The sequence below is a fragment of the Polyergus mexicanus genome, unplaced genomic scaffold (assembly GCF_030449975.1).
Source record: "Polyergus mexicanus isolate NDT 795.1 unplaced genomic scaffold, iyPolMexi1.0 SCAF_4, whole genome shotgun sequence".
Classification (NCBI taxonomy): Eukaryota; Metazoa; Arthropoda; class Insecta; order Hymenoptera; family Formicidae; genus Polyergus; species Polyergus mexicanus.
In genome coordinates, this window is record NW_027223324.1 from 293,026 (window position 1) to 320,156 (window position 27,131).

Genomic DNA, 27,131 nt, shown 5'->3' on the forward strand with positions numbered 1-27,131 from the left:
ATTTAGAAAAGACTTTAGAATTCTACCACGATTAGAATTAAAAATTCTAAAATATTATATAGGTAAAGATATCAAAAATTCGTTATTTTGCATCGTTTTTTAAAAAAATTGACATCCAAAAACATACTGAGCGCTAAGTGATCTTCCCGTATCTTCGCTGGCAAATTCCCACGTGCGTTCCTCGGTGTCTAGTCCGCAATAACTTATGTTATTTGTTGGATAATGTCTACGGAAGAATATCTTTCTCGCATTGTCAGTCAAAGTAATGCCTTGCGTGGATACTTTAAAATGAACAATCGTGGCAATCGGTAGCGGCTTCTGCTCAAACAGGTTGGTGATAGCTTTTTTAATGGCCTGCGGTCCAGTCAAAGATTCCGTATCAATTGTAAAGAGATACAGAACATTACAAGCTGCAACAATAATATTTAAGATATTTATAAAACTTTTTTCCTTTCTTTTTAATCTTAATAAATCGAAAAGTATTTGTAAATGAAAGATTGTTCTAAATTCAAAATCGATCTCTAGTAGTCAATTAAAATATTTAAAGTTTCTTTATTTTGTCCTACTTAATTTAATCTGATTTAAGTATACGAGATCAAATAAATTAAAGATTTTAGGTCTTTATTCAACTATAAGAAAATTTACGCTATTTCCTTTTTATCGCGTCTATTTTAATATAACGTAGAATATTATTGAGTGAATTAATTACCTGCTCCTTGAGCAAGAAGCTGCTGAGTACTATTAGTACCAGGTGAATCTAAAGCTCTAGCGGCTGCTTCCGGTTCAGGTAGTAACAGTTGACAAGGTAGCGCCATGGCCATTAGACTATGCTGGTAAACTAATGCCGAGAGCGAGCTAAAGACCGGTTCGTTTGCGCATCCCTTTAGTCTAACGCCACGTGATGTTGGCTCGATCAGGAAATGTCTGACGAGCTCGCTGGAAGGATCTCGCGGGCTGCTGGGAGCTCCAGGGGGTGGTGTTGCCACTTTTAATGCTAGCCCGAAAGCACCTGGGAACGAGTTACTGTCTCGTACCACAAATGTGCCGGGTGTCGCGTCTTTCAGCATCGAAATTGCTAAAAAAATTTGTCACGTTTATCTCTCGCAACAATCGCACTTTCGTTAAATAATTGCATAAGAAATTAAATAGAGGAGTTTATAAATAAAATTTGAATTTTTCATCGCTATTGTTATATTTGATTCAGATCTTAAATATGTTTGGAATAATTATTCTTCATTTATAATAAAAAAAGAGAATTGTTTGATTATAAAAGACAGAGAGACCAGTTTGGAAACTACCTTGCTCCCGCGATATATTGGGTTTGTACCAAATTCTACTAGTATCGCGTACAAATTTCACATTAGCATCGGCCACCTCCTGGGGTTCGGTGTTCGAATGAATGCTGGAGCGTCTCGAACCATAATATTGAACTTGCGGTGAAGATTGACCACCACTATTGATTGATGTATATGACGTAGCACTCTGCAAAGTCCAAAAATAATTCTATTCAAATATTTTTAATATAATTTTCTCACGCGATACATCACAAAATATCTAAAGTAATTAATAAATATTTCTAGTATTTTTTTTTCAACCATCATATCACAATAACTAAATTATTTTTAAACAAAATTAGCAATAAAAAGATCATATCGTTGTCTAATTAAAAAGTTTAAATAAGATTTCTTTAAGATATATATAACTGCTATTTTCTCTATCTTTCTTTTCTTCTATCATCTTAATACAATTCAAACAACGATACTATATAGTTTTATATAACATATAATATACGAATGCTTACTTTGGGGCTTTGGGCGAATTCTATGTGGGTCGGTGTTCCAGGACTGCGCGAAACAGTCTGCGGCTGCGACATCGCCGATTCGCTTAGCGGAGAAACAGGTCGGTCCTTGCTGTAAAATAAGCAATTGAACGTAACGTTAAAAAATATTCCGCGAGAATGCGTCAACATTTCCGTGCAGGCAGACGTGTATTGGCTGACTCGTGCATAGTGCTATACATCGTGAGGAAAACATTGTTGGAAAAAGATGGTACACACTATCGTGGAAAAGAGTCCGAAAAACGCGAAAGGAGTATCTAATGTTAAATGAAACAAACGCTTCTAGAGCGAAAGGCAAGAAGAAGGATTGAAAGAAAAGATATTCTTCTCTGAATTTTTCGTGAGAATAGTGGAAAAGTTGTCTTGGTTCTTTAACAATATAATTTATTTCTTCGATACATGTACTTATTCTATGAGAGATTTCTATGACACACGATGTAAGGAAACGCGAGTTTTTGTTAGTTCAAAAATGCAACACGCACATATGGGTAGCATACGTGGACACGATTTATATTCACGATATAATGGAGTTTTTTATTACAACTGCATAAAATACATAAAATAAGATAATTAACAAAATTTATTGCGATAAATTATAATGTTACGATCTTTTAATCTATGATAAATTTTTGAAATTTGTAGTAAATATTAATAAACACCAAAAATGCAAAAATTAATGTTATTAGGATTATGAGAGAAACGCAGAAAAAAAGAAGAATTTCATTTATTGTAGAAAAGATACTTTTTATTCATCTATCTATTATCGCGTAAATAAAAATGATTTATTATTCACGATATGATGCAATCGCATTCCGAGGGTATCAACACACGCGCGGTTAGTAACATGACACAAAACATTCATGGTGCATATTTGGGCGCGACGCTCTCCGTCGCTGTGATTAACTCTAACGTCGTTAATTGCATGTTCAATTATAGAGATCGCTTGTTCGCGCGATTCTTCGTGATATATATTACCTATAGTCGAACGACGCCGATTGATTAGTGAGCGGCCATCGTTTGTTATGCATTTGTTTAAGCGGCCCGCTTGCCGGAAAACTCAAGCGTCTAGAATCACGAATATCATTCCGCATCATCATTACCGTTGCTTTGCAATCCTCTATCGTGTTCAAAGAAATTTTTTTTCTTTTTTTTTATGTTACAGTACATCATATGGATTATTAGAAATATTTTTGTAAGATACTAAGTGGCAATATTCCAATTAATAATCCCATCAAAATTCAGGAGTTAAAAATGTTCTAGATTCCAATATCTCTCGCTAATATTTCTGTCATAAATGGTAGAAAATGGTTTTATTTTATCTAATTAAAATTTTTAATTACTTAAATAAAATTAAAATTCTTAAAACTCTCTCGATATAAATAGTAGATAATAGTATCGCAAATAAAATTTTTTGACATCGCAAAAATATCCTAAAAATTTTAAATTTCGTGTAATTATTTATTGAAAACAAAAAGAGATATCAAATAGGAAGTAGAACCTACCGCTGTGTTGTCGGACTCTTGGGTGGAAGCCCCGTCTCCTTCGAGGCTTCTCTTCGTTCTTCGATATATATCGTTCGTTCGGCGCCGTAGTTTCCGACGTTATTGTTATTGTTACCGCCAGCCTCGTTGCTAACATTATTGTTATTATTGCTAACATTGTAGCTGTTGTTGGATGTCATGTAAGTGCGATCACTGGCGAATGTCACTGTTGGTGACGCGTTATTGACGTATGGCGTTCGCGGATGGACCGGAAATGCCGGCGTCTGCGGTCGCGAGGCGCCGCTGATGACCGCGCTTCCAGGACTGACGCTTCTCTCGGTCCACGATGACGTCGAGTCATTGTGTGGCTGCGTGGATTTCAAGGCGATTATTGCAATTACACGCTGGGCGTAATAACGCGATGAGATATCGATTAGTCGCGAACAAAATACACATCGCCGTTTTCTACGTCAATCTATGCGCTACCAGCCAAGCGAGGCGTACTGGATAAGCTTGAAATACCGGATTGATGTTGAATTTTTGATAGCGACTAATCACTAGCAAAATGCATAAAAAAAAAATAAGACGAATGCTTGTTACGTGAAAACAGCATTACGCGAAACATACGATTCCTAGGCAAGGACGCACGGGATTTTGCACGTAAGGGTGAGACAAACCTGAATGCAATTCTGCCATGCTTTTGGCGACTGATTAAGGGAGCAATTAGTAACATTGCTAGGTACATTGGTAGGCATTGTAGTAGCGGTTGAGATTATGTGGTTGCCAGCAGGATGCTCGTTTTCGATTTTAGGCGTGCTCGGAGTCGTGCGAATCGGTGAGATTTCGGCTAGTGACTGAATGAGGCTCACGAGAGGATCAGGTTGATCGACCATCGTTAGTAATCCGCCGTCCACCTGGTCGCCGCTGCTGGCCGAGCTGTAACTCCCGACACTCTGATAAGCAGCGCGATTCCGCGACTCAGGACGCGCGCTTCGGCTCGATGTCGCGTATTCCTGAATCGCGATCGTTTGCTTCCGCTCGATATGATCGTGGCTATTGTTGATGCCAGATTGCAGTTGGTGGTGACGATGCTCGCGCAACAAGGCATCCGCTCGTGCAAAACTATCGCTGCGCGATTCCGGTCGCGGCGGCGGCGGCGGCGGCGGCGGAGGCTGCTGCTGCTCCTGGTGCTGTTGCGATCTCTCCGCGTTGTTGGAGCTCGATTGCTGGCTCGCTAACCCTAAGGGTGGCGCGGTCGCTAAGGCTGAGCGAGGGGATGTCGGAGGGCTCTGGAATGCAAGCCAAGCGCTATTGCTACATGCCGGCGAACTAAGAGCGTTTAATCTTTTCGGTGCTATGCTCCGAGTAGCCACGATTATCCACGCTAGTGAAGTTTTAAGCTCGAATCGTTGTTAATTAATTGCGCGGGCTAATTAATGGGCGCGCGAGTTAACGCGATGGAGTCGTAACGCAGCTGCCGTGTCAACTGGCAATTGTTCGCGTAGCGCGAGAACGATGAAGAGAATGACCTCCTTTTGATAATACTACGCAGCTCTGTGAGTTTTGCGAACTTTAATTAAGACTTCGAAAATTGTACACGTATATGATGTATATGATGTTACTAATTTTTTAATGTGAGAGATACCATGTATTAATCACCGAAACAGAACTTATTAAGCGATAAGTAACATTAACATAATTAACACTGCGTTAAATATTTGTTATTGAATAGTAGTGAAACTTATAATAAAATTATATATTAATTAAATATTCAAATTTCAAATGTAAAACGAATATCTGCAATTCTTTTTCGATAAGTGCATATCGAAAGTATAGCACGAAAAAGAATTGAAGGAAATTTCTATCTCGGATAGGTAAATCGTCTTATGGTCTACGTTTTAGAGAGATCGTTTCTTGCTATTTAGGGGAGGCTAACCATATGGTATTGTTATAAGATATAGCGTTGTTTGTGGGAGTTTCCTTGTTATCTATGGAGTCTAAATTGTAGCTTTTCTGCTGCCGCTCTCTTATTGCCATAAAGCGGAATCGATCGTACCGCCGTTTTGAAAATTCCATGCGAAATAACTGTTCATTTCGTTCAATATTATTCCTGGTTACTGTACAATTTCACTTTCAGTTCTGTGATAATATTCTATAATAATTGCAAATTTTTTTAATATCAAAAAATATAAAATATGAATGCAAACTGAACACAAAGTATTGATAAAATCAAACTTCTTATCCAATATATATTACTTGTTATTCAAACTTTTCAAAAGTTGTACTTTTTGAAGTTGTAAATATTTTTATAATCGCTTGTATGGTTTTTATAGACAGAACGTAATTAAGCATAAAACACTAAATAATAATTACAATTGTAATGTATTGTACAATACGCTATTAATCAAAACGATGACACGTACGATTCCAACGATTTAACGAGCAGAGAGTATGTCGAATATATACCCAAAATTTTCATACGCGTACTCACCTGACTGTCGCTGTACTTGCGATATTCGTAAGCGCGTTTTACGGAGACGAACGGTCGTTCGTTCATACTTTCCGCTCGCGGTCTGCCGAGGACGCCGTTTCCGGCATTGCCGTTATATTTCCGGCTGCTCGATCTCTGCGGAAGTAGAGGACTAGCTGGTGCGGAGGTGTACGGAACAGCTTTCGAGGACGGCTAATCGATAAATGCGCAAATGTCAATTAAATTAGCCCTAGAATGGGCGATTTGTCTGTTATGTGTTAATAAGTGTAATCGCTTTTTGTTGTATTAATAAGTTGCAAAAAAAGAAAAAATCATAAAAATCTATATATCTTTTTGCAGTGCAAATTTTTAAAAATTACATAAGTACATTTTTTTATTAGATACGTATTTCAATTTTCATGCTACATTATTGTTTGCATTCTAGGATTAATAATGATCTTATTAAAGAAATTCTCTTTACATATATGAATATATATATATATATAGGATATGTATTACACATTTAATATAATTCCATAAGCTTCTTGTGCCATTAGTTTTTTTTTGCTATGAAAAATTTCACGTAAAAAAAAGAATCACGATTAATTGATCATTAGATTAATGGTTTGCTTCAATTGACATTTCAAATCTAATATCCTGAGAATTTCTTACCTGTCCAGAAATGGAACTCGCTACCCACGTATCGTCATCGTCGTCGAGAACCGCCGAATCGCTCGCGTAACCATCGTGTCTCAATATTCCCCTTTGCAAGTTCCTAAGTTCGCCGATGACACGATTTCCGGTCTCTTGTCGCCAAAGTCGGCCAGGATTCCTTTCATCTCTCCTAGCGGCTAGTTTCAACTGTTGTTGTCTTAGCCACGATAATCTAAACGATGAAAGGGATGGAACTATTTAATCGCGAGCTTTTCGATGCCTTTCTATCAAGCATGCCGCGCACAAAGGCAAAAAAAAGGAAACACGAAAATAATAGCACGTCCCAAGTAGCGCCGGAGATCTCGTGGCGACGTTTCTCGCTTTCGTGCCTCGCAACAGGATCCTATCGCGTTACACGATGTGTACGATGAAAATACGAGATGCTGCGGCCACTTTGCGGGGACCGCGATAACAAAAGCTCGTTAGAACACGTCGGCTCTTCGCAAATAGACTCGCGGAATTTGCTACGCCAGATTCTGGACCTCCTACCGCGATAGACGCCGATAATTACACTCTGATCGACGAGGTCGCTTCGGGCCACCGGCCCGTGAGGCTCCGCGAGGAGCGTGTTACATCCAACTGTTCTTCGAGATAATAAACGACGGCCTCGGTAGCCAATCAGCGTAAGTCACGGAGGATTTCTTTTTTTTTAATAATAAAATTTAAATCCTGCCCAAACGCGCACAACTCTCGGAAGGGTTGTAAATTGCGCTTCGCAAGTGTGTGAATTTGTCGTGAGAAAAGCGTTAGTTTAAAAACGCGTGGCTTTAGATCTTCGAGTCTGCCGTTGGCTATATTATTTATAAAATCCTATATTCTTTTTACATGAAAGACATTTATTGCAGTGCAAAATATATATACGCAAAATATGAATGATACATAACATTGTATATTCATATCTAATACAGAAAAAAAAAATTTTAATGTTTTATAAAAAGAGATTTCCGAGAGAAGAAAAAAAAAGAGAACGAAATAGATAGATAGATAGATAGGAAAAAAGAAAGAGTTTTTAAGTCGATAAATAATAAATTAACCTTTCCCAAAAAAAAAAAAAAAAAAAAAAAACGTTTCACGATAAATTGTATGTATGTTTAAAGAGGACGTTTATGCGAGGACGCTTTAAATTTAAAAGCACCAAATACGAAAGAGATTGGAACCTCGAGCTTATATCAACCTTGACCGATTCGTTGAATCTCCCGCTATTCACGTTTATTTTAAATGTATCATTGATTGAAATATTGATTTGTGTTTCTTGGAAAGTCCAAACATGATCGTATTATTAAAACAAAGAGATATGGAATTCTGTCTCTTTCCTATTATTCATGAATAGCAAACACTCTATTCTATTTTTGTTGATTCGCTTCGATCGTTCAATCGCGGCAAAAATTTACTTGTATCTTGCTCAAAAATTATTTCATATTTTATCTGTTAGGCATACATATGTATAATTTGCCATCATTTTAAAACATGAGAAACTATCAAAGTCTTTTTTATTATTATCGCTATTCTATACGCATAATTTAAATTGTTAATTCTAAATTATTCATAACAAAGTGATTATTTATAGTGTATATATCCCAACACTAGTATTAGCAGAAATTATAATATAAACACGTGACTCGCACGCAAACTAAACGTGGCACGTAATGCAATCACGTATATATGCAAATCCAAATCTCATCTGCGTAACGACGCAATGTGCAATATTTTAATATTCACCTTCCATAGTGGATTTTAAATTAAAATAATATTCGTGTATGTAAAAATAAATTAAAAATAAAGATCATGGATTTGTATGAAACGCATTAGTTGGCTATTCAAGAATAAATTACGTTAGAGCTTATTCTGAAATTCTATGTTTATATAATAATATGTAATGGTTAATAACTTCTATTTCATTTTTTTTTCTTTACGTCAGTTTTATATTTACTTCTATTTGCTGTCACCGCGTGACATATAAAAGCAGATGTATCTTGTATAAGTTTAATAATTAATAATTTTTATATATTAATTATTAAACTTATATGAGATATATCTTTCTTTATATGTTACGCAAAGACAGCAAGTCAATGTATAAAATTGACATAATAAATTAAACTTTCTACATTGTCCTATCAATTGTCATTACTTACTATTTGCATAACTTTTGCGTAGCATCATCTTGTTTATCTGACACAATAATTTGCGAAGCTGCATTTTAAAAGTGTATGAATATATATAAAAGTGTGGAAAAGAACATTGAATAAAAAGGCCTTCCGCGATAGAAAAGTTTAGCCCACTGTATAAGAAAGTCTCGTCCATCCAGGAAAAACGACGCAAGCTCGAGCTTGCGTAGAAATTATACGAGGCTCTACGAGCGACTTTCGTGCTTTTACCCCGCTTTCCAACAACTTCCGTTTCCGAATGTCGTTCCTCTGGTGTCTTCGCAGTTATGAGGAAAGAAAAATTATCGAAAAATAAAAAAGATACCACAATATAATGTACTTTGTAGGAAGAAACAAGATAGTAAAGTTGCAGAAAAAACGAAAATTTTGTGATAACAATTAAAATAAGGTTGTATTACTGATATAACGGTGTGTGAATTGAAATTGATAATTATTTCTTTCAATGATTTAATTTTGAGATTTTATAATAGATATTGAAAAATAATATACCAATTATATTTATTATTTTATGTATAGATTATAACATGTTTTGAGACGAAGAATTATTTTGTTCTAAACAGGAAACATTTGATATCTTTCACTAATGAATATACATAGATCATTTTAACATATATAGAGTAAATGAAGATAAATAAGATGGAGACAGAGTGAGTTGTATTTATGGTTCTACAAAGTCGATTTAACATGTCTCTTTTGGCCGTTCTATATTTATAATTATGTCAGAGAGCGACCAGAGCGTCTCGTGAAAGAGGAAGAGAAAGAGAAAGAAAGATAGGTGATTCCTTCATCTCTTAAGCTCGATCGTATTTTTCCTCGACGATATAATCGTCGCAATATTACGAACCTAAAAATCTCTAAAATGTGTTCATTAAGTAACACGACATTATAACATCCCGTTTTATTTTAGTGAGAGAGGAATAAAATAAAGATCTCCGATGTTCTCACAGCTAGAATGTCACGTTTCCTTTGCCCGCGAGAAAGTGGACCTGCCAAACGTCCGTCGATCTCCTCGACCATAAACGTCGTCTGTTTCCTGTCTGAGTCGAGAAGTATCTCTTCGTAAATAACCGCATAAAATCTCGCGGTTATTCGCACCTAGCGCAAAATCGTTCCGCTCGCGGAGGGAAATCATGAGTTTATTTTCACGGCGTTTCATGTGTGAATACGATTCCACAAATTTTACGGCGTGGATATTTGGTTCGTCGTACCTAACGAATTAACAGCTATCCTCCATAATTTCAGGTTTTATAAAGCTGTCTTTGGGTAACTGGTAAAAAAAAATGAGCAGAGATTGAGAATTTTAAAGTGTAAATTTTCGCAAACTGATTAATATTCAGCATAAAAATAACATGTATAATAATATTTTATTAAAAATATAGATTTATAGGATAGTAAGAAATTTATAGAAATAATAATTATATATAAATATCTCTTTAGAAAAATGCTATTTTCGATAATAGAAACATTTTTCTGCATACCATATATATGTAAAAATTGCAAAATTGTTCGTGTCTCGAAAGAAAGAATTGTTCAATGACACCAATTTTCTCAATTCGGCGTGTTTTTATAATATCGCAGTGAAGGAATGACGGCGTGAATCGATATATCATTTTATAGTCACGTCGAACCAAACAGAGTTAACAGACTCGTTTAATGCGATTGTGCGTGTTTTGTCCTTCATTCGGGCGCGGCATCTCATTCGTAAAATAGGGCGGGACTGGACCGCGAAAGTCTCGGCAAAAAATTGATGACTTTGAGGTGAATGGCGTTATATAATAACTGCACATTTATAAGATGCATTCAAGTTTACGAAATAACAAACACGATCCTTTTTCGAAACATTGCTATATGCATGCCCGTTTAACATTAAATCTATTTACGTCATTATATGACATAAAAAAAAAAATTAACGCAGACTTAACAAAACATTTTTCTCATTGTAACAAAGTAACAATTTTGAACAAAATAACACCAATCGATTTGTACATGTATAAGTCAATTTTTGTATAACTTTCAAATATATGTGATTTGTTTTTACTCATTAAAATACGCACGCGCGAGTTTATAGAACAAATTTTTTATTTACAAAACTTTCAATTTACTGCAAGAATTGTAACAGAAATAAATAATAAGAAAAGTTAATAAGCAATAAGTTGCATATCACACAAATTCTGTTTATTCGCGCTCAGTTCCTGCAATCAATTAACGTTAAATTAGCACTTTGCGCAGTCTCATTGACTGCACTTAACAACTTGCCTCTTGAGATCTCACGTCATTCGTGAGATGCTATCGACCGTCAACGAAGATGTAAGATTTCCCCCTTTATTCATGTTACTAACGAGAATGACTCACGACGACCGCGTTTACCATTCGCGGCAAAAGTACCGTGTCTTATTGTTAGTCGCGTCGACAATTTATGAATTGTCCATGATCAACGAATTTTTTTTGCTACCTCTCTCTTTCTTCCCGCCCTCCCCTCCTTCAGTCTTTCTCTCAAGCGCTTCTTTTGCGGTGCCACATTTGGACAATGCATTACGACACTGTACCAACCGACGATCTGAAAGCTTTGCCAGAAGTACAGCCCACTCATCACGATTTCCCCTGCCGACGTTCACGGAAACCTAGTCTAATCTCTCTCTCTCTCTCTCTCTTTTGCAACCTCGCGATTTATTTGCCGGGAGGAAACCGTTTTCGGTCGTTGACGGGAGAGAATGAGTAGGTATCGTGTGTCGCGAGATACAAAGAGCATAAATTTCTCTTAGAAACGCTGAGAGAAAGGGAGAGAGATAAAAGCGAATAGTTAATGATGTTTCGCAGAGAGGATAGAGTTGCATAAACGCGACATAATTTTAACATAATTAACGAAGCGAGAATATTTTCGTGCTTTTGTTATTATTTTTATTAAAATGCTTGATGGAATATTAAATATAGGAAAAAATAATTTTTGCATATACCGCAAATAGATTTATAAATACCGTATACAAGTTTTAAGACAAAAGATCACTTACCCATCGATGTGATCGGTTCCACTCTTTACGGGTCCGTTCGCGAACTCCGGCGGCGGATCCGGAGTATTAGGACTCAGAGGGCTGATGGGTCTCCTGGAATTCTCGCCAAGAATGTCCTCAAAATCCACGACGGGCGCCACGCCGCGCACAGACGCTTTCCTCACTAACGAAGGCGATGATAGTTTCTGATGCTTGATCATGTCGGTGGTGGCACCGTACGAGAACGGCTGACTGGTCTGTCTAGCGTGATACGGGATATCCTCGTCGATGAAGTCGATATTGCCAGGCGGTGAGAAAGAATCCGCGTGCTTTCTGTAAGAGTCGTTTGATGACTCGGTTATCTTGCGGTCCGGAGACACGCGATACTCGAAATCGTCCTTTCGATGCTCGATACTATTCTTCAAGGTGCTATAGCTGCTACTGGAATTGTAGGGCGGACTGGATTCCTTGCCGTAGCTTCTGTAGGAGTCCTTCAAAGTGGAATAGGTAGATGTTGGGTGGCTGCTACCGTGACTGCTATAGCTGCGCGTTTCTTGAATGTACATCTTCTCGCTTCGATCACGGTTGTAGTCATCTGTCGGTGGATCTGGCATAGACTGCGAGGAAATTTTATAATCTGAACGGCTTATCTTTTTCAATCTTTACTTTTCTTAACTTTTTTGTATACCAATGAGAGTATGCAATAATAATTATCTATATTATGCATACATAATTATTATAATTGATTAAATTATACCTCGACGGTGAGCATCATATCATGAAGAAGCTTGTCGAGATCTCCGTGAGCTTGATTGTCCGGCTCGGGTTCTGGTGGACTGGGTTTTTGCGGTGGTGCACTACTTATGCCACTGTCCATGGAAACTGTCAATGGTGAGCCGCGGGCGCCTCCTGCACCACCCTGATGTACCACAGCGTACAACGATCCATCTATGGGACCACACGTGTAACCCAAGCCACGAGGTGAAGTCTGAACCGAGGAACTCGAGGGGGGCGGCGGTGACAGCGGCGTCTCACGACCTTCTAGAAAAAAAAACACGTGTTTAAATATAGTAAAATAATGACAACTTAAGCAACACAATTGAAAAGTTAAAATTAAAACAATTAAAAAATTATATATATTTTGGCACAAGTTTTATTGAATATATTTTATACATTTTGCATATAATTTTATTGCCATTATCAATTTTAATTTTTTGAAAAGTACAATTATAGATAGAGTATATATGGGGCATAACTTTAAAATCATTTTTTGTTTGTAACCAATTAATGTTAAGCGCACAAATGAAAATTATATAAATGAAATATTTTATAATAGATTTGAATGACAATGCAACAGCTCTCGCGAATACGACAAATTAAGCCGCAAATAAATTCTCTTGGATTCTTCTTGTGTAGAAATATCTGCGGGCGCCCGCGTAAACTACAATTCCGCGAGACCCGCCAAATCGAGGAGCTTATTAAAGGAACAACCATCGGTTATAAATTGTTGACGCGCTGTTCTAGAATACGAATTGCAATGAGTCAAGAATCGTCCATTTCATATATATTTTTCTTTCAACCCACGCATTCGTGCCATTTAGAGCCAATTACTCAGTTTCTAAGATATTAAAAGTATCCATAATTAAAGTGTTTATAACGTATAAGTAGTCATTTATATTATATGAAAATGATGGTTACAATAATTCGGTCTAACTTGAAAAATTTTAAATCTAATTTACGAACATTTCTTTAAAATTTATATCTTAACGAAAAATGCATCAATCTGTGTTGGGAACGAACGGTTCTATAATAAGTTTTTTAACAAAGTCGATTTCGTAATTTAAACGACCATAGGTCGTCGCAACGTTTATTCGAAGCATTGTTCCGGAAATTCATTGTATTGTCGCAGTTGCTAGGTTTGCAACAAGGATTTGTGGAACTCTACGTTCAGCCGTAATTACTTAATCCCCTCCAACATCTTGGCCACTTTCTTTAGGGCGTAATTCCAAAGGATCTCTCTCTTCTTTTCTCGCGTGACATGGGGGCTAACCTACCGCAAGGATTACGTCATCTAAGGCGCGCAAATTACTCAACCATGACATAACACGGATTAATTGTAAATTGATGCAACACTTTTGAGCGAAAGAAAAAGGATATATGAATGAATAATATTTCGTGTCTCGATGATAGCTAAAAGTTACACAAACCAGCTTTTCAATTATATCTTGAAAAATTTTAAGATTTTATAACATCAAAAGAAAATTTAAATAGTTATAAAAAATAAATTGGATATCAGAAGTTATTTTTAATATTAGTTTAATGATTAAAAATAATAATAGATGAAATGTAAAAGTATTCTGTATATATCGTTAATAGTTTTGCAACATGTTGATAAAATCTTACTAGATAGCCGTTAATGATGTGAAAGCTTCTGGGGGCTGAATCTATTCCGAATAAAAAGCAACAAGAAAGCGAGCGAGCGATAGTAAGAAGTTTATTTAACTCACCGGCAAACTTGGATAACAATGTTGAGGATAAAAAAAGCGCAAACCAAACTGTAGATATAAAGTAACAAAATCGAGAACACGCCGGAACCAGGGTTCAACTTTCTGCGAACGATAAAACTTCATCCGAATTTATCCGCGCAGAATGGAAGCACGATGGGAAAATGAAAGTTTAGATGTGCGGTTATAAAGTTTTCCAGGTGTTAAGTATCTAATTACTCTTCCAGATATCGACAATTCACATTTACGTGCGAGAGATAATGATGATAACAAGACGACAAACTAAAGTGCATCTCACGCAGTAATAATTATCTTCGCGCTTATAAATCTCGCGTGTATAATTCATGTATGTAATAAAACGAAAACCTGTCTTCGAAAAGTACACACAAATATTCGTTTTAAACAAGTAAAAGATTAATAATACGATGAGAGAACATCGGTTCATTGTACGAACGGAAATAACATGTGTCACGAAAGATCAGTATTCGATGCGGATTAATTAACAATTTCTTATGGCACTATTCGGTGTATTTTTCTTCGCATCTAAATTTGCATTATTTCATTGACAATCGTTATATTATGTCGAGAAGAGCAAAGAGAAGGAAAGTATGAAATATCGTGGGGATGGTCGTAGATTTGGCGAAGGATCCTTAACGGATTTCTCCTTGGAAATGCGTATCCGGTAGCCCCGCGTCCGTACATGGTAAAATTTCGCGGCGATTTATTTTTTGCCCAGCATCAATGTCTTTTTTTTTTCTTCTCTCTTCCTCTCCCGAATTATCTTGATCTCTTTGATCCGATAAGTGTGATCAATGCATTTGGCGCCTTAGGCTCCTCTAAGTACTCTACGTCTCGCTCTTTTCGATGACAGCGGCGGCCGCGGCACTTTGCGCTAACGCAATTATACTGGATTATCGGATTTAGTTGGAATTCCCGGGGTGTAACTACATATATATATGTCTAATTAAGTGGTGCGCTACATACTTTCGATTGAGGTTGTTTTTAATATAATTTGCTTGCCGGAATGTCCGTTCTTTTACAGGCTGACATTTGCAAAACACATGTCATATTATTTGTACAGTGCATCTGACATTTTACAAGATGTATCTTTATAACCAACATGTCTGCGCAAACTTAAATTGGTATTTTTTGTCTTAAGTAAATTAATATGTACGTCAACGTCACGGAGATTGCGTTACCAAATTGTTCATTCGTGTAACCTTGAGATAATTAAAGATTGAATGAACTCAATTTCAATTAATTAAAGTTTCTCGCGGATTTAATAATTGCATATATTTTGCTGATATATTTTTATAATTCTCTCTCTCTCTCTCTTTCTCTATTTCTTTTATAAAACAATAAATATATTTCAATTTTATCAGCAATAAGAAATAAAAAGAATCCAAAGAGTCCAAAGAAATAACGTAATGTAGACCGTAACAAATGACAAAATTATCATATTTAGGAACAAGTTTGCTGCGATAATGGTGTGATCGAAATCGGGCAAATTTAAAATCACCACGAGAAAGATTTCGCGAAGGACACCGGGTATAATCTCCTAGGGCCGTTTGCGGGGAGCCTCATCTGAATTCAATCCACGTCGCCGCTATCTCGTCGGCACATCGCGCCCGGTGTAAATCATTTTTATTTGAACGACTCACTCGTTTATTATACTCAAACCGGCTCGGGCGTTCTGTCAATGACGACTAATCTTACCACCTTAGACAGATAAAACGCTTTTAATATTTATTCGCGAATATACAACTAAACAGGATCTCTTGGTAATCATGGAATGAAAAATGGATTTGCTGAAGAAGCTCTAAATTCAATTTTCTTCATACTTTTATTTCTTAAAATATATATAACTATAATGGCATTCGCAACTTTTGTTAAATTTGAAATTGCATCATGTCTCAATGCGGACGAAATAAAATACTGCTTTGAATACCACCTACTTCGAGACCACCTTGGACTTTTTTCGAAGAACGGATTCTGCTGGAAGATACATATAACCAATGATTTTTGGTTGATTTAATGAAACAAGTTCTCATCGACGTCGCATAAAAATAACGGCCGGAGGAAAGTCGCAATATATTGCATCGTTAAATTGCGTGCTTCTGAGCATTTACCGAACCCCTGTGCGCGTGTGTGTTAGTTCGAGATTGACGCATCGTTTGGATAAAAGTGGCCATTACCGGTCAACCCTATTAAATTATCGGAAGCATCTCATATAATCCAGACATGCGACATGGCCGACATAAGTGTGATTAAATTGCCGCCGAGACGGCGCGCGAACGTTCCAATAATAATAACGCGAGAAAAATGTCAATACTTTGCATGTAAAAGTCGGACGATGGTCGATAAATGGCGGTTATTTTTAACTGTCTTTACGAAGATAAATTAATTAGGTCCGGAACTTCTTTACGCGTCGCGGAAAAACGTTGGGTCCTGGAAATTGCAGGCGGCGACGCCGGCACCTCGCATCTCGAAAATACTCGAATGATTTTCGCATTTATCACGAGCCCAAGAGTGGCGTGCGTATAAATTTCTGCGGACGTTGCGACGCGGTCCAGAAAGCAAGGCGCGCGCTCGGGCCGCAACTACAGCTGATCCGCGGCTGTCAGCTGATCACGCGGCGGATAGCGGCGTCGCCGTCGGCCGCACGCTCCAACGCGAATCGGCCGAGGATTTATCGGGTCAAATGATACCGTCGACTAGCTTTTACGATCCGACCCTCATTGCAGTTTCTCCGACGCGCGTCGTGCTTTTTGCGGCGCGAGAATGCGCGATGCAGCACCGAGAATAAAATCGGCTCGCGCGCTATTTATCGCCGTCATTCATCATCCGCGAGCGATCGCATAACGGGCGATCGAGGTGTCTCGGATGAGCTGCGAAGCTCGGCGAAAGATATATCGGCAATTTGTTAATTTGGATTTCATCATTGAATGAGAAAAATACTTGAAGCAGCATTCTCGTAGCAGGGTAGAAAGTTTGAAGCTATACTTGATATACTGTATGTATGAAACAAGATATAAATATAATAATTTTCGCTTGTAACCAATTGAGTATAAATTTAATGGATATTTCTATAAAAGAGAATTTTTAGCCACATTAAATTAAAAAAATAATTAATATATATATTAAGAATAAAACAGAATTCATCAAAGAAGTTTGTAGAAAGTGCACTCTCTTTCCAAGTAGGATAGAAAAGAAATTTAATTCGAATCCGATAGAGCGTTTATTAGAACTACCATAAAACATCACTGTCATTTAACGTTGCCCCGATTTACAAGTTTAACGAGTTTCGCCGTGTCCCGGAAACAAACAATCTTCCAAGAGGACGACATAAATTTTCAGGCATCCTAATATGAACGTCAAAGCGACCGACTACGAGCTACGCAAATACAAGAGGAGGCCACGATATCGATCAACTAATACTATCGAGAATACTAGCCTCGCAATTTTAGATCTGACCAAAGACGTTATCAGCGGGATATCGATGTCGCAATGCGTATCGTAAAATTATCCGCGAGTGGATAAACTGATAAACTTTATCTCTACGATAGGGGCTCGTCTCATCTTAAGAGAATATCTTCGCGGAAGTAATGTCGATTATCTTCGGTGAATCATCAATCACGAATGTCAACTGTGTCGCTTTAATCTCAGTAAACGTAATTTAAACTATCCCGTATAAAAAAAAATTTTAATGCAAAAAAAAATGATATTTATGGAATACATACTGTATACCATATAGTATTTGCTTAAATAATATTAATGTTAATTACATTAATTTTACATTAATTTTTTATTATGATATCTATATAATTAAATTGCTAAAAAAAAAATCATTTTGTGACGATTATGAATTATTAAGCTTGATGCATCTCGGTAAAGTGCATCGGCGTCACGCGATTCGCCTGACCATTACGATTAAAACGATAACGACGACAACGATGTATGTAACTACTAACTATTTCAATTTTTCGTCCTGAACACCGCGAATGAATTGCACATTCGCGCAACGATCTGACTGGATATGGTAATTAGATTCTCGCGCAGAAACGTCATCGCTTTAGCCGGCTCGAATGTTCTCTCTCTCTCTCTCTCTCTCTCTCTCTCTCTCTCTTTCTCGCTCTTTCGAGAGCGAATTTATAGTTGATCTCGCGGCTGTTAACTTATTTACCGCTACACTGCTATGATTTAACCGTGGAATTTAGGGACGGAACCCGCCACGCGTGTGTACGGATATGGTGGCGAGTATGGGAAATTTAAGGACGCGATTCAGTGCACTCGATAAGTTTACGACGCCCGGCGGGTTTCCGCTGCATATTCAAATGGCGAATGCAAATGGAAACTTCCCTGGCGACTTACGCCCTTGGACTCGTGATAAAAATTCTAGGAGGAAGTCTATAGAAGATGACGGCACTAGCACTAGGGGAACTAGGTACTAGCAGTGGGAAGTCTTGATAACGGAAGACTGGTAGTGGTTACAGATTAATGCATTGAAGTTGTTATTACATGAAAATACACAAGAATTTGTAGAGCATCATTCGTCGTGAGTTATGTAATGAAAAAAAAAATTTAATATTTAAATAATTTCTTAAAAATCTATCTTTTTATGTATTTTTAAACGTTTTAATTCTTTAATTACATCTTTTATTCAAACAAAACGACACACCATCATAATTAAACAAGCGACTGATCTGCATAACAAAGCAGCCGCCCACGTAGATTTTTCAATACGTACAATACGCACTGTCTTTGTGTCTCAAAATTTTTTTCACTCGGCATCGCGTAACCATTACGTTCCTCCCTTCCCCTCCCCCCTCCTCCCTCCCTCTCCATTTTGGCGAAGGATAGATCGTTCATGCGCGAGGAGTATTAAAATTTAACGTCCTTCTTTTGGAAGGGTTTCTATTCATCAGCATAGTGGTCCGTCATTATCTCCAGGTGGATGACGAAGAGCGAAGCGGCGAGAGAAATAAGTGGTACTCGATGCGTACCGAAAGAAAGAGAAAGAGAGACATACGGACGAATTACTCGTTTGACGGCCTTATAGAGATTCATGAGACGCCGATGGGAAGTGGGCATCGAGATCCAGTCGGGATCGCTCGCTCTTTGCATCCGATGAGAAAAATGCGAAAGATGGAGGCGTGGTAAGCCGTAGGGAAAGATGTAAAGGGTCGCGCGGAGCGAGCTATGATTAAGGGTGTTGATAAGTAAAGCGTTTCGCAAAATTAATGTATGAGTAGGTCGATCGAGATAGATTTTGTTAATTACGTTTTTTTTTTTTTTTTTTTACATAATAAAATAGTCAACGATATTTTTTGGAGAGGGGGAGAGAATCTAATATAAAACAGTTTTAAGAATAATTGCAAATACAGATATACACATGCATTCAAACTCTATAATTTTTTTTGTAACTAATAAAAAAAAAAAATTATTTTTGGATTATTCAAAAATATGTAATTATTAAGAAACGAAGAGAGTAAATATAGAAATCACTATGAAACCGTTTGTTACATCACATTCTCGGATTATTTAATTTTGTAACTTAATTACTAATCTATTCGTCACATATATTATAATGTTTATTATCATATCATCGTACCGGATTATGTATGAAACTCCAATAGTGTCAGCCATTGAAACCATTTAATTGCACTAAACACGTAAACGATTCCTAATACGGACTCATCAGCCACTAAGAAAGAATAGCGAAAGATACTTCTTCGGCAACTTGCTTAGGATTCAACGAGAGGTAACGAGAAAACAACGAATGTTCCGTTCACCGGGAGCACAGAAACGGCACTGTGCGTTGCAAATGCCGTACGATAGTGATCACCACCACCACCACCACCACCACCACCACCACCATCACCAACCATCGTCATTCGCATTAACGACCACTACCATCGTCTCGGTCCTCGTCATCATCATTGGCGTCCAGGCTAACGTCCTACGCAAGAAGTTGGCATGGCGATATGGAGTTTCGGAACGTTGCCGCTCCTCGCGCGGCACCATATAAACACACGCGTGTGCACGACGATCACGTGCGTGCAGATATGCGCGCCGCGAATATTCGCAGACCTCGAATCGCACAGTCTCATCTCCTTCGAGATGCACACAGATGAATCGTTCCTTTGAAATTCATATACAAAGGCACGTGTGCGTGTATTTAGGACATATAATGTTTACGTACGTATGAGATTATTCGATATTATATAAGATATTCGGGGTTCGAGTATACATATATTTTCCGAGGACGCTTGTATAAGTAGGCCGCGTACTCTTTTTTCATACGGGGGCGTCTCTCTTTAGATGTACAATTGATAATAATAAATTAGGAAAAAGAGTGTAAAATTTATCGGACCGTTGAGAATAGATATAATAAGTATGCGCGCAAAAAATATTTATAATAAACGCGACATGTGTCAAATGATGTCTGGCACATTCATGAATCTTATTCTAAACATGCATACGAATAAAAAACAATCGATAAGAGAGCGAAGCCGTTCGATTCATGCATTCGCACTCATACGCACGTCGCTGCATTACGTATTACTAGCGTACTGCGGTGCACGTGTTCCTCGTGTTACGCGGAGATCGCACGCACGTGTGCGTGTCTCGTACGAGTGTCGTTGCGTGTTCTCTCTCGCGGTAGCCCCTCTACTTCATTTCAACGGCCTCCAGTCGCCGATCCTTGTACGGCAACTCTCAGCTCACAGCCGGCCGTCTACATCGTCGTCGTCTTTCTCGACCGTGGTCGATCGCACGTCGATTCTCTACGCACACGCACAACGCACGCACCGTCGTTATTTCGCGCGCACGAGAAAACGCTATCAAATTGACCGGCATCGCTTGCGATTCGTACCGCGCCGATCGATAACGAAATTAAAGGCCGCGCTCGAGAAAAGTGGAGCGTTGCCGCTCGCAAATGACTTTTGCTTGGGAGATCATTAAGATATATACGTAGCAGCAGATGGAATATTTCGATAAAATTCCAGAACACATATTCCTGAAAGATTAGCCATTAGTATGATAATAATAAATATAAATTTTCACACGTTTAATTAGGCACTACGCGAATGAACGGCCGGTAATTAATAATTCATTGTCCGGTGAAACGTACGCGCGTATGTTCAAACAGGCAAGTAAGAACCACACGCAAATACGCACCCGCCACCCTGTTATATCGCGCGGCACGCGCGCGCGGTGATGCGATTTTCTTTCAGACGAGTTCACGCAACGCGTATTGTACGATCGCATGTACACCAGGTGCTGCACCAGGTGACGAATGCTAATGCTCAGCGCGAGACGACAATGAAGGGAAATTATAGCAGGAGGAGAGCGTCGTTAGGTCCGTGCGGATTGCGCGTTGAATCAAAGTGATTGATCGCTTATAAATTAGGAACGCCGCGGTAGCAACTTGGATGTTTCACTGGGATTTGCTCAAGCTGAATTTACATCTCTCGCTTTGACGCAAGGCCTTTATCTATGCCGCGACGTTTCGTTGAAAAAAGAGATTGACTATATACAATATATACGTTGAGGAAAGTTGAGATTTTTACGACATATATATTTAAATTTCTGAAATATTTTTTAATGTGTCATAATTAAAGAGATTCTTGAGATACGATTAATTAATTTTATTACCAGTAAGTTTTATGTAACGCGCGATTCCAACGAAACGCTTCGTCCCGTTGCTCGATTGAAAGACCCAAGATTATTGAGTCAAGAGAATCTCATATCAAGAGAAATTCATATCAGATATGCGAACGCCTTCATTAAGTAAGACTCGCGTGGCACGAATTTCCAATCGTTGTTTCAGGACAGCGTGAATTTCGGCCACGTCATATTAATATCAATGCCGATTGCTCATCACGAACTGGAGCACGGGGATACGACACTTGCATCGCTGGAATAACACCGCGTTAAACAAGAATAGATTGGCCTCTCGCAATCTGGTAGCCTAATAATAACCCATTAGGCGCCGGGATCATAATGCGTAACGCGGTACGCTATCGCGCCGGATCTGCGTAAGCGCGTGTGGGATGTATTTAGGAATAATTGGCGCAGGTATATAACATACGTCAGCCGCTTGTTTGACCATTATAAGCCACCGTGCACAGATATTGCGTCATATTATCGCGTCGTCACTCGTAATACGCGAAGCTTCGACAACCGGTAATTAACCGCAATCATTTATTATAGATTACTTGATACGCATATAAATTATATTTGTTTCTAATATATCGGCGCGCGACCGTGTCAACACTTGCATTAATAACGAAAGATTTATCAACTTTAAAATTGCTACGCGACGTCGGATACGCAAGATTAAGATTGATACGGAGATGGTGAGGTCAAAATAATCAGAGCTCGTTGACGTTTAAGTCACCCTACGTATCGACACTCAATATTTTAAGCGAATAGCATTAAGACTTTTGCGATACGACGTATATATCTTCGAGGAAAAATAAATAAGTTTGCAATTGGCAAGAATGTATCCGGGATACTTTCTAGACATATATTATATTATCGCGATTGCTTTTATTTATTTCTGTTTAGGTAAATAATTTATGATTAAGAAAAAGGATCTATGGTATATATCGGAGATTCGCATCTATGGCGAATGAAACGTACATCCGCGACAGATCGCGACTACCGATTTACTACCTCGGACTCGTCCGAGCGTATCGTGGCTATTTCTACTGTCAGCGAGTAACGAGGATAGAGCGAAAAGTTGGTCGACTACTGTCGGTAAGCGACGATGTATTCCTAGGCAACTAATCTGGGACAAGGACGCCTTCACAATTTATGTGCAAGATGACACGACGCGTAATGCGTCTATCTCGATGAAACGCGCGAATACGAGACGATAGAATTCATTATATTTGTGTATCTCTTTATCGATGAGATGCTAAGAACGATCGATTAAATTAATAGCGTAACATTGCCAGCAAGAAAGAAATTTATATAAATTTATAGCACGCGATGCATATTATTCCATCTACATCATCTTTACGTATTGATTTTCTTGTTAAAACATATTAATAATCATATATTTCCTTATGTCTTAATTAATTATAATTATTCTGTTAAGTAAACTTTTAAAAATTTTTAAAAGTCGAATTTAAAAACTTCTTATTCACATTACACGCACTTACTTTCCTTCCGACAATATTTCATGTCATCGCATAATATGTACATCTCAAATTTAAAAAAGAAAGGGTTTCACACAATATGAATGATACCGGAAATTTCGGTATTGACATCTGGCCAAAAAATAATTTCTCTTAGTTACGTTCCACCCATAAAGAGCAAAAAGTCCGCACAATGGGCATCGAAGTGGCAAAATAAAACTGCCGGAGGCGGTCCTGCACGGAGGTTGGGGTAAACAATGGTGACGTAACAACGGGAAGACGTATGACCGAACGACAAGACAATGGGCTCTTGTCTCTGTTCTCTGTCCTCACTCCTACACCTCTCTCTCTCTCTCTCTCTCTCTCTCTCTCTCTCTCTCTCTCTCTCTCTCATTCTTATTGGGCGGACGTTTTCTCTTCTTGTTTTACCTTACAATTTCTTCGACAGCGGCTAAACAAAAGATCCGAGATCGACCAGTAAACGGGATTTTTGAGATTCGACGAATCGCTCGTTTTATTTTTTGATATATAAAACATGCTGACATAGAAAAAATGATAATCTAACGCCGATAAAAGTTAAAAGCTGTCAATGTGTCAAGTGGTTAACGCGTGCAAAGGTCAGGCAATGTCTGTTTACTAATGTCCGTTACTACTTAACATTCCTCTCGTATATCTCAGTGTCTCATTACATAGGCCATTATGTATCTCCGGTAAATTTTTATATACTTCGCAAAAAACAAGAATGTCCGAAAAGCTATTAACTTTTGTAAAGTAAAAGTTGTTCTTTGAATAAATCTCAGTAACTAGATAAAATTGCTATATCGAGAGAGAAAAAGTGAAAACAATCGGAACATCGGCGTTGTGAGATTTTTCCTTTTTTCATAAAACGCTTGATCGAGAAATTCTGCGACAAAGGGAAATCATGCATGTAAGATCCCTACCAATTATGGGGTGTTTTCTAGTATTTTCTACAAACATCAAGCTCGATCTATACTTTCCGGGAACCAACTTTCTCGTTGTACGGTCCGAAGGCGATTCTCGGAGCGAGAGTCAGCCCGGTCAAGCCGGTTCGCCAATTTTGGATCAAAAGTCTCTATCCTATATAAAGTATCGCCTTAAGTGGTAGATGGTAAAATTAAGGTCATTCTCCAATTGTGAAACGTTGGACGGATGTTTGTTGCAAGACGTTGCAACAATCGTGTTATCATGATAGAAGCGATAAAAAGAAATAATTCGGGAGAATTGTTTTTATGTATCATATATAACATACTTAAAGTAATTTTAATAAAAATTTATAAATAATTTCTAGTTTCTTTCTACAAATTTCAAATTAGCATATCAAATTGAAAAGCGTTATCTTTAATATGTAAGAATATTGAAAATATTTTATATAAAATTGCTTGTTTTAATTATTTCAAAATTAGTCAGTCAAATTTACGCTTGACAATTTAAAAATTGCTCTGGTATAACAAGAAAAAATAAAATCAACTTACTCGGGAAACATATGACCACTTTTGCCACTTTAATAATTATTATTCTGCTGTTGCCACAATATGGGCGCAATCACCACTCGGCAAAATCTCGTATTTATCGATACGAATGATAGGAATATTAATTTCTACAAATAGAGAATTATGCACGCACTATCGATCACGGGAGAATGACGAATCGAACTGAGACCGTAGAAGCGTAGAAGCGCGCGAAAACTGTTAAGCTCTATCCCCATCCATGGCACCCTGATGCCAAGAATAAACTCAAAGACTCCCCACCCCACACCATGAAAATCATTTATGTATATTGTACAGCTTTCCATTTCACGATGTAGCTTTTACGACTTTTGTTACATTCTGATTTCACAATGATATTCTATTTACTATGAGAGAGAGAGAGAGAGAGAGAGAGAGAGAGAGAGAGAAATACAAATATATTAATTTATTTTAATTGATACATTTTTTATTCATACATATTAATTTCATTCTATTAATCTCTTTTTAATTATTGTATTTATATTTTTAAATTAGATATATACTTTTTTTATATAGAACAAATTTGCTCTCTCTCTCTCTCTCTCTCTCTCTCTCTCTCTCATTTTCTCCTTCTCATTTCGATATAAAAATTAAAAAAACTTTCTCTCCGTATATTACTTTTTTAATTTTAATCTAAATAGATTCAGCCTTAATTTTATTCTCTCACATTTCCTTAAATAAACTATCTCAAGAGAATTGAACAGATAGATGTTTCATATAACGTTAACCCGGAAACACAGAGGATTCATTACACTTCCGCTTCGCTTCGCGCGTCACCGATTAAAGATAAAGATCAGAAAAGCTTCAGCTCGCGTCGACTCACATAACTCAGCAAATCGTTAAAGCGGATCGTTCATGCGAGCACGATACCCTAGGAAATGTATTTTGTGTCGCGTAGGTGCAGCGTGTGGGCACCGCGACGTTTCCATCAGACGTCTCGTCACGATGGAAGTTCGTTACACTCGGCGGATTCGCCAGCGGGAGGGAACAGGCTCTTCGTGCGGATAAATGTTGTCTCGCGACAGGAAAATGCGTCTTCCAGAACTCTTTCCTGTCACTCGGCTACTCGGAGGAAAATTGCGCGCGCAGAATCGCATTAAATCGTTAAAAAAAGTAGCGCAAACCGAAGGGTCGATTGATGCGGGCGCGCCCGTCGACGAGACAGATCGTCCCGATACTCGACAACGCGAGTGGAATTGGAATGATTTAAGTAATGATTTAAAACGTCTGAGCCAGTACGGGCACAATTAAGGGTGACAGTTTAGGAAACCGCGTATTGCCGTTCGTTGAGGTGATTTAGATCGCTCGTATATCGAGATTCCTTCACAAACTCACAATTATCTATCGATGTAATTGAAATTTTATATATATTTAAGGGATGAATATTTATATCCCTGATAAAATTCTAAAAATATTTCACGATCAATGTTTCGATGTTAAAAAAAAAAAAAAATGATGAAGTCCATGCGCCGAGAGTTATGCGGAAGGACTTCTATAATCGATCGTGTCCTGATAACGACAGGGTACACGATCTCTTTCGCTCGCGGGGCTGTTCGGTTATTGAAAGGTGGAATTGATTCCATTTTGGTCACACCCTCCGGCCCGGCAAACGGGGGTGGATATCCGGTAGATACGGGTCACCGGCAGTATTGCGATTAACCTACCGGCATCCAATCGGCCCAACCCAAATACCGATCCGTCTCCCTTCGGCTGCGCCGTTCAGGGCCACCCTCCATCTTTCTTTCCGGTCTCGTTTGCCATCGCTCTTCGTCCCATAACAAACGCCGTCGATTTAGCATCGCGCGTAATTTGGGTCACACAGCTTTATTGGAACTCGCTGGCCCATCGCTAACGAAACGAATTGACTGCGAGAGCGTTGGTCGTTGCCGACGTTGCACGCTGACGCGTGCTTTTGGGGGATTCATGACGATGACGCAATCCTTTTGATTAAAGCACTATACCGAGCAGAACAAATCGTTATATTGGATATTCTTTCCTTAAAAGCGTGGCTAAAATCATGTAACGAGCGTGTAAAGCCTCCTTTTGAATGAAACTAATTTGAATAATACGTTTGCGTTAGCAATATTGAATTAATTTTTAGAAATAGATAAAATAAATAAATTTAAGAGAACTTATAAAAAATGCTTATTATTATTATATTTCGCGAGTTTAATTAAATTTAAAGGATTAAAATTGAAAATTTATTATATTTTTATCATATAACGTTTTAATGGATATTTTTCATCTTTGTATAATTTAATTCGTTACTTATGTTCTCTTGTAATTTTTACGTAATATTCT

General features: G+C 37.9%; 1 protein-coding gene across 11 annotated transcripts in view; it reads right to left on the reverse strand.

The window, feature by feature from the left end:
• The window catches only part of By (focal adhesion protein tensin), a 156,103-nt gene that overhangs the window by 2,841 nt on the left and 126,131 nt on the right, over positions 1–27,131 (reverse strand). For 7 of the 11 annotated variants that reach the window (XM_070293885.1, XM_070293882.1, XM_070293890.1 and 4 more), the window contains 11 exons: positions 12,412–12,695; positions 11,676–12,271; positions 6,461–6,674; positions 5,810–6,001; positions 3,996–4,607; positions 3,340–3,686; positions 2,813–2,902; positions 1,802–1,910; positions 1,299–1,482; positions 710–1,075; positions 128–410 (listed from right to left, as the gene is read on the reverse strand). In XM_070293885.1, the coding sequence (XP_070149986.1) occupies positions 128–410; positions 710–1,075; positions 1,299–1,482; positions 1,802–1,910; positions 2,813–2,902; positions 3,340–3,686; positions 3,996–4,607; positions 5,810–6,001; positions 6,461–6,674; positions 11,676–12,271; positions 12,412–12,695 (3,277 nt within the window). The remainder of the gene's footprint in view (positions 1–127; positions 411–709; positions 1,076–1,298; positions 1,483–1,801; positions 1,911–2,812; positions 2,903–3,339; positions 3,687–3,995; positions 4,608–5,809; positions 6,002–6,460; positions 6,675–11,675; positions 12,272–12,411; positions 12,696–27,131) is intronic. The other 4 variants (XM_070293883.1, XM_070293887.1, XM_070293893.1 and 1 more) reach the window with 4 other exon arrangements.